The sequence below is a fragment of the Numida meleagris genome, chromosome 13, assembly GCF_002078875.1.
Source record: "Numida meleagris isolate 19003 breed g44 Domestic line chromosome 13, NumMel1.0, whole genome shotgun sequence".
NCBI lineage: Eukaryota > Metazoa > Chordata > Aves > Galliformes > Numididae > Numida > Numida meleagris.
The window spans coordinates 15,509,876-15,518,281 of record NC_034421.1 but is presented as its reverse complement, the minus strand read 5'-3'; the positions used below and the strand labels follow the sequence as shown (position 1 = coordinate 15,518,281).

At 66.0% G+C, this 8,406-nt stretch overlaps 1 protein-coding gene across 1 annotated transcript in view; it reads right to left on the bottom strand.

The window, feature by feature from the left end:
* The window catches only part of LOC110405943 (integrin alpha-D-like), a 15,541-nt gene extending 7,549 nt beyond the window's left edge, over positions 1–7,992 (bottom strand). The window contains exons 1-17 of the mRNA XM_021411787.1: positions 7,795–7,992; positions 7,119–7,213; positions 6,578–6,642; positions 6,044–6,146; positions 5,555–5,685; positions 4,932–5,083; positions 4,716–4,860; positions 3,771–3,921; positions 3,633–3,706; positions 3,136–3,265; positions 2,515–2,660; positions 2,296–2,430; positions 1,763–1,969; positions 1,031–1,161; positions 759–931; positions 451–602; positions 233–364 (exon numbers count right to left, since the gene is read on the bottom strand). Coding sequence (XP_021267462.1) covers positions 233–364; positions 451–602; positions 759–931; positions 1,031–1,161; positions 1,763–1,969; positions 2,296–2,430; positions 2,515–2,660; positions 3,136–3,265; positions 3,633–3,706; positions 3,771–3,921; positions 4,716–4,860; positions 4,932–5,083; positions 5,555–5,685; positions 6,044–6,146; positions 6,578–6,642; positions 7,119–7,213; positions 7,795–7,979 — 2,307 coding nt within the window. The 5' untranslated portion in view covers positions 7,980–7,992. The remainder of the gene's footprint in view (positions 1–232; positions 365–450; positions 603–758; positions 932–1,030; positions 1,162–1,762; positions 1,970–2,295; positions 2,431–2,514; positions 2,661–3,135; positions 3,266–3,632; positions 3,707–3,770; positions 3,922–4,715; positions 4,861–4,931; positions 5,084–5,554; positions 5,686–6,043; positions 6,147–6,577; positions 6,643–7,118; positions 7,214–7,794) is intronic.

Genomic DNA, 8,406 nt, shown 5'->3' with positions numbered 1-8,406 from the left:
CATCCCATCCCCCCATCCATCCACCCCAAATTCCCACCCCAACCATCTCCATCCCATCCCTCCCTCCCATCACACCCTGTCCATCCCCACCCCACACTTCCATCCCATCTCTCCATCCCACCTTCTTCAGGCACCCCGACACTCTCCACATCACTCCGTCCCTCCCCACATTTCCCCAACGATTCCCACCCCCGTCGCCCATCCCAGACCCCCTGTCCCGTCGTGCCCGTACCGCGGCGGTGACGACCCACTGCGTGTCGCGGCTGAGTGCCACACGCAGCCCCTGTGCGTGGTGCAGCGCGTCCCCACGTGCCTCGTAGGCCGCCCGCAGCCCCACGGGGCTCAGCGTGTCCGCCGGGCAGCCCTGGGGACCCACACACAGCGCCCGTGGTGGCGGAAGCCGCACGTGGGCCCACTCCCTGCGCCCCGGGGCTCCGTGCCCACACGCACCGTCAGAGCGATGGAGAAGGTCTGGCACCGGCGCCCCACGCCCACCCGCACGGTCCCGTTGCTCCTGACACCGCCCGGCGAGAAGACGGCACGCGCGGCACGGCCGGGGTCCAGCTCCAGCCGGTAGCGGAGGGTGGCCCCGAGCTCGGAGCCTGCGGGCGGCAGGACACGGCCCTGTGGGACTCTACGGGGTCTACGGGGTTCTATGGGGCTCGATGGGTTCTGAGGGCACCTGGAGGGGCCGGGGAGGCCCCACGGGCAGCCGACGGGTGGAGGCTCACCCGCGGGCAGAGGCCCCGCGCTCTCACCAAAGCTGTCCTTGGTCTTCTTGGTGCCGACAAAGCAGAGCTCGGCCCTGGCCACCGCCGCGGCCTCAGTGGCGCTCGGCTCCTCCTCCGCCCCGTGGCAGTCGAGAGCGGACGTGGGGATTTCCGGGGGACTGAAGGTCACCGTCACCCTGACCCGCAGCACCGGCGGGGACCTGGGGGGCGGCGGCACGGGAGGGGTGGGATGGGACGTGCCGGGATGGGACGGGGACAGCGTTGGGGTTGGCGCTGGGGCTCCCGTGCGCCGCTCCCACCTGAGCAGCAGGACCTGTCCCCGCGCGCCCACGGCCACGTCCGGCAGCCCGTCCCCCGTCAGGTCGCGCCCCCCGCTCAGCACCTGCCCGAAGTGGTGCGGGGCGCTGCGGAACACGGCGCCCGCGATGCGCTGCGGGACACGGGGGGGACGTCCTCAGCGCCAGCACGGAGCGCAGCGCCCAGCGTGAGCGGCAGCTGGGTGCTATGAGGCTCCGTGGGCTCTGTGGGCTCTGTGGGCTCTGTGGTGTATTTGAGGTTCTGTGAGACTCTACGGGGTCTCTGGGGCTGTATGGGCTCTACAGGGTCTTTGGGGCTCCGTGGGGGCCGAGGGGTTCTGTGGGGCTCTGAAGAGCCCTACGGGGTCTTTGAGATCTATGGGACTCGATGGGGTCTATGGGGACTGTAGGACCTTACAGAGCTTTATAAGGCTCTATGGGGCTCTGCAGAGCTCAGTGGGGCCCTGCAGTGTCTAAGGGGTTCTGTGGGGCTCTGCGGGGCTCTGCGGGACTCTATGGGGGTCAATGGGATTCTATGGGGATCTGTGGGCTTTATGGATTTTAAGGGACATTATGGGTTCCGTGGGACTTTATGGTCTCTATGGGGTCTAGGGGGCACTATCAGGCTCTATGGGATTTATGGGGCTGTACATGGTCTATCGGACTTTCTGTGGGGCTCAATGGGGTTCTGCGGGGCTCTATAGGGCTCTGTGGGGCTCGGTGGGGCGGTCCCACCTGGCTGTAGCGGTCACTGACTCTGCCCTTCTCCCCAAGGAAGATGTAGATGGCTCCACGCTCATCATCCTCCATGGGAGCGCCCACGGCCACGTCGTGCAGCCCGTCCCCATCGATGTCCCCGAGTCGCACCATGCTGGCCCCGAAGCGCCCCAGCGGGTGGCCAGCCTGTCCCCGCAGCGTCCGCAGGCACCGCAGCGTACGGCCCTACAGCAAGCCATGCATGGGGGGTCAGGCTGGGATGGGGAGGAGGGGATGGGACGGGAATAGGGATGGGGATGGGGATGGGGATGGAGATGGGGATGGGATGATGGGATGGGACAATGGGATGGGATGATGGGATGGGACGATGGGATGGGATGGGGATGGGGATGGGATGGGACGATGGGATGGGACGATGGGATGGGATGGGGATGGGGATGGGATTGGATGGGGATAGAGTTGGGATAGGGGTTGGACTGGGGTGGGTTTGCAGTTGAGTTCTTGGGGTGGGGTCATGCTGAGCACCACGGGGTCGCGCTGGGGGTCCGTACCTGCGGCAGCACTGTGCAGACCTCCACACGCCCCCCAGTGCCGTCCCCATAGAACATGGGGACCCCCACCAGCAGTTCCACGCCATCCCCCGATGCCTCCAGCGCGCAGAGTGCCGCCCCAAAGTAGGAGCCCACCTGCAGGCGACCCTGTCAGCCCCAGGGCTCCTCCCGCCCCACACCGCACCCCACACCATGCCCCACGCTTCCCACCGACATCACCTGCTGCCCCATGGCGTCGGCGCGCAGCTCCCACTTCCCCCCGTGGTGGAGCACGAAGAGGAGCAGGCGGCCCACGTGGCGGTAGCGGGGGGCCCCCAGCACCAGTGCCTGGAGCCCCCCCAGAGACAGAGACTCGGCAGCGTAACCTGCGGGCAGCACGGGTGGCGGGTTGCACCCACAGGGGGGTGGCCCCACAGCTCCTCCTGGGGCGGCGTTGCCTTGGGGGGCATAGGGACGCCCACAGCTCTGGGAGCCCCATGGGAACACCACCACCCCCGAGACCCCCACAGGGACGACTCTGTCTTCAGGGGGACCCCATCGTCTCCTGGACCATCACAAGGGCCCCGAGACCCCCACGGAGACTCCGCCACCTCCATGGGACCACCGCCATCCCCGTGACCCCCATGAGAACCCCACCATCTCCATGACTCCCGTGGGGACGCCCACCGACCCCGAGACCCCCACGGGTAGCCCACCATCCCCACGACCATCACGAGGACTCCAGCGTCCCCACAGGGACACTCTCAACCCAAAGACCCCCATGAGGATCGCAAGACCCCCGTGGGGATACCACCAACCCAAAGACCTCCCCTAAGGACCCCAAGACCCCCAGGCCCTCACCCAAGTAGGCATCGCTCGTGCCCCCGTCCCCTTCGGACGCGTTGACGAAGGCGACCTTCCCATCGGCCCCGTAGATGAAGACCCCTCCGGCCCAATCGTAGGCTCCCACCGCTCCCAGCACCGCCCCCTCCTGCAGCAGAGAGGTTGGGGAGGAAGGCAGGGGGGCTGAGCTGGGGGGGATGGGGCCCTGAGGGTCTCAGATGGGTTTGGGGAGGCATCCGGAGGGGGGCCGAGGAGGTCCCGGGGGGGTTCTGGTGGGTTTGGGGGCAGCCGGCGGGTCCGTGTTGGTCTGTGGAGCTCTATGGGGCTCTGTGGGCTCTATGGGGCTCTGTGGGCTCTATGGGGCTCTGTGGGCTCTATGGGGCTCTGTGGGCTCTATGGGGCTCTGTGGAGCTCTACGGGGCTCTACGGTGCCTATGGGGCTCCGTGGGGTTCCAGTGGGTTTTGGGGCCGCGTGGAGGGGTGCGGAGCCCCCGTGGGGGAGTGGGGACACTCACGGGAGTGAGCAGAGCGCTGAAGCCCTCCTGGGCCATCTCCAGCTGGAAGGAGCTGCCGAAGGCCGGCCGGGTCCCTGGGGGCACGGCGGGGTGAGGCGGGTCCCGGCACCCCCACAGCGCCGCCCCGCGGGGCCGTACCCTCGATGGCGAAGATCTTCTCCTGCAGCTGCTCCTGGATCCCCTGCAGCGCCTCGAAGTTGTCCACGCGGAAGACGTGGGCCTGGCTGGGGGCCGAGGCGATGGCGCGCAGCTCGGCGGCGGCGGCGGGCTGCCGGAAGGCGCTGCCCACCTGCAGGGAGCGGCCCCGGGGCTCTCGGCGCGCGTGGCCGGCCCCAGCGCTCCTGGCGTTCCCCGCGTTCTAGGTGTCTCGGTGCCCCGGTGTTCTAGGTGTCCCAACCCTCCCGGCTTCCCCCGCGCCCCGGGCGTCGCCTCGACACGAGATGGCCTAACTCGTGCTGTCCCCCCCGTTCTGTCCCCTCGCCGTCCGTCACCCGGGTGTCCCCCATCGTCCTCGCCGTGCCCGGCGCTCCCCATGTCGCTCAGCGTCCCGCCGCCCTCGGGCCACCCCAGCGTCCCGCAGCGCTCCCGCTGTCCCCGCGCTGCACCCCGCGCTCCCGCTGTCCCCGCTGCCCTTGTTGCTGCCCAGATGTCCCCAGCGCTCTGCGTCCCCAGCGCTCTCGCTGCCCTACGTCCTTGGTGGCACCCCCTGTCCCCAGTGCTCTCGGCGTCCCCTCGATGTCCCTTAGACGCCCCCAAGACTCTCGGTGCCCCCAGTTTTCTTGGGGAAGATTTGGGGCAATTTGGGGTTAGGGGAGCGGAGTCGGGGTTTTCTGGGGGAAAGGATTTGGGGACAATTTCTGGGAATTTGGGGTTGGGGGAATGGGTTCAGGGTTGGGGATTTGTTGGGGGAGGGAGCTGCGGAGACGGGGGGGAGGGTCGAGATTTGGGGTTTTTGGGGGGGGATTTTGGGGAGGATCGAGGGTTTTGGAGGGGAGAATTGGGGCTCTGGGAGGGATGGGGGGCGACGTGTGGGGACGGGGGGCGACGCGTGGGGCCGGGAGGAGCCCCGCGCCCCGGCCTCACCCCAATCGCGTAGCGGATCACCCCGGCGCTCTCGGCCTCCGGGATGACGTCCTCGTAGCTCAGGTCGTCGCCGTACTTCTGTCCGTCCGTCACCACGATCAGCACCTTGCGGGCCCCGGCGCGGCTCCCCGGGAACACGTTGCTCCTGAGCAAAACAGCGTCAGCGCCGCGGGCACGGCGCCGTGGGGCGGGCAGGGCGGGCAGGGCGGCGCTCACAGCACGGTGCGGATGGCCGTGGCGGTCCGCGTGATGCCGTTGCTCTGCTGCACCCCCTCCACGAGCCGCTCCAGCTCCCGCGGCGCCAGGCGGTCGAAGTCCGAGAAGTGCATGTGGAGATGCACGCCCGTGGAGAACTGCACCACCGCGAACTGCGGGCACGGCACGGCGACCCATAGCGCCCCATAGCGCCCCATAGCGCCCCATAGCGCCCCGCACCGCCCGCAGAGCCCCGCTGCGCCCCGCGGAGCTCCGCGGAACCCCAGGGTCCCGTAGCGCCCCATAGAACCGCCCGGAGCCCCCCGGCGCCCCACGCGTTGCACCGGGTGCCCCGCACGCTACGTGGGGCGGCCATAGATTCGGTGGCGCACCCCATAGATTCAGGGGGATGCCCATAGATTCCACGGGGCAGCTCTAAATTCAGCGGGACCCCGTGGGTGATGTAGGGCAGCTCGTAGGCGAGCCCGGGCGCCCCATAGATTGTGTGGGGCACCGATACGTTCCATGGGATGCCCCAGAGATTCACTCGGTAACCCATAGATTCTGTGGGGCAGCCATAGAGTCAGGGGTCATTGGCCGAGGCCACGCTGTGGGTCGGCCCCATAGCACCGTGGGTCACGCACGCGGGTGTTGGTCCCACGGAAGCGTCTGATGATTTCGGTGACGAATGTCTTCATCCGCCAGAAGTCCAAGTGCGCGACACTGCCAGAGCCGTCCATCAGGAACACGATGTCGGAGGCCGACGTGGGGCACGCTGTGGGGCAGGGCGTGGGGCAGGCAGTGGGGCGGGCGGTTCAATGAGTATCATCCACCCTGGATCCACCCACAGATCCCACTGAACCCAGCGTTGGTTCTCTGCCCTCCCACTGACAATGGCATTGGGTCTTTCTGCCTCGCGTCTGCCCCACAGATCCCACATCTGCCCCATAGACCCCATCAACAATGGCACTGGGTCTTCTCCACCCCACGTCCGCCCCACAGATCCCAGTGACAATGACATTAGGATTTCTGTGCCCCACGCTGGCCACATAGAACCCACGGACAACAGCACCGGGTCTTCTCCGCCCCACAGAGCCCCTCTGCCCCATTGCTGCCCCCCAGGTTCCCCATACCTCGTGGAGTGGTCGTCAGGGAGCGGCCCGAGAAGAGCAGGAAGCAGAACCCCGGCACCTCCACGTTCTCCCCACATGTCCGCTGCGCCATCGGGCCACAGGCCTGCACCCCATAGAGCCCATAGCACCCCATAGAGACCCATAGAGTCCCATAGCGCCCCATAGAGCCCATAGCACCCCTTAGAGCCCATAGCACCCCATAGAGATCCATAGTGACCCACAGTACCCCACAGAGCCCCATAGCTCTCCATAGAGCCCCACAGTGCTCCACAGAGATCCATAGTGACGCATAGCGCCCCACAGCGCCCCATAGTGACACATGCACCCCATAGAGACCAATAGCACCCCACACAGACCCACAGTGACCCATAGAGACACACAAAGTCCCACAGAACCCACTGGGCTCAGTAGACCCCATAGTGACTCCCAGCACACCACAGAGACCCGCAGAGCCCCACTGAACCCATAGAGCCCAACAGACCCCAAAGACCCCATAGTGACCCACAGCACCCCACAGAGACCCATAGCACCCACCAGGAGCTGGGATCCATTGGCAGCCACGGACATCCCCAGCGCCATGGGACCCATATCGGGGACGCCTGTGGGGCAGAGAACCCCATAGCACCCACACTTGTGGAGCAGCCCCAGAACTTGCCATAGGACTCACATGCGGGGCTGCCCCACACCACCCCATGCCCCACAACCTCCCACTGGGGCCCCCTTCTCTCTGCCTCACAACTGCCCACAGGACTCATATACTGAGGCCACCCCACAACTTCTCATTGGGACCCACATACGGGTCTGCCCCACAACTTCTCACTGGGACCCATATATCAAGGCTGCCCCATAGCATCCCATTAAGACCCACATGCGGTACTGCCCCACAACTCCCCACAGGACTCACACATATGGGGCTACTCCACACACTCCCCACTGAGTTCCACACATTGTGGCTGCCCCACAACCATCCCCCAACTTCCCCAATCCACCCCACAACTCCCCATGGGACTCACGTGGGACAGCCACACACCACCCCACGTGCGCCACATGTGTGGGGCTGCCCCATAGCTCTCACCATTGATGTGCGCATCCCTGCAACTGCTCTCCCCCACGCGGCATCGATAGACACGGCCTCGGCCCCCCGACTCCAGGGGAGCCCCCACCAGCACCCTGTGATGGGGGGACGTGGGGCTCAGTGGAGTGCCCCATAGATCTCACAGGGTGACCCACAGATTCACTTAGGTACCCCATCAATTCTGCGGGGCGCCACATAGATTACACTGGGTGCCCCATAGATTAAGTGGGGCAGTCATAGAGTCAGTAGGGAGCCTCCTAGGTCATATGGGGCACCCCATAGGTTCCATGGGGCACCACTAAATTCTCAGGGGGCCAGATGGATTCAGTAGGGCAACCGTAGATTCCCACAGGGTGCCCCATCGATTCTGTGGGGTAGTCAGAGAGTCAGAAGGAAGCCCCATAGCTTATGTGGGGCACCCCGTGGATTCACATAGGTACCCCATAGATTATGCGGGCTGCCCCATAGATTACATTGGCCACCCTATACTTCCACGGGGCACCTCTAAATTCAGTGGGGCACCACACTGATTCCCTACAGCACCCCACAGGTTATGTAGGGCACCCCATAGCTTCTGTAAGTCACCCTCTAAGTTCCATAGGGTGCTCCATAGATTCTCTGGGGTGCCCCACGGAATCCATGGGGGGGCCCCACAAGTTGTGGGGCAGCTCCGTACCCATCGTCGCTCTGTGCCACGCTGAGGCCAAAGGAACCGGGACCCTCAAATACCACAGCAGAGTCCACGTCGAGGGCAGAGCTGCAGCTGTGGGGGAGAGCTGTGGGGCAGGGGAGATCATGGGGACCCATAGAACCCCACAGACCACATAGAGCCCCAGACTCTGCAGAGCCCACAGAGCCCATAGAGCCCCACAGACCCCACACAGCCCCATAGAGCCCCAAAGAACCCCACAGAGCCCCACAGATCCCATAGAGCCCCACAGGGACACCCATGCCCCCCAGTGTCCCCGTGTCCCCATGTGCCCCCACGTCCCCAGTGTCCCCATCCCTGCAGATCCCAAACATCCCCAATGTGCCCCAATGTTCCCGTGTCCACCCACGTCCCCCATCCCGATACATCCCCCAACTGTCCCCCCCGTCACTCCACATCCTGACGCCTTCCCCCATGTCCCCCACATTCCCATACCGCTCTGCGGGACACCACGTCCCCCCTGACCCCCAGTGTCCCCCCACGTCCCCTCGTCCCTCCGGTGTCACAACGTCCCCCATTTTTCCCATGTCCCCACCGTCCCCCCCCATCCCCACGTGCCCCATCCCGACGTGTCCCCCA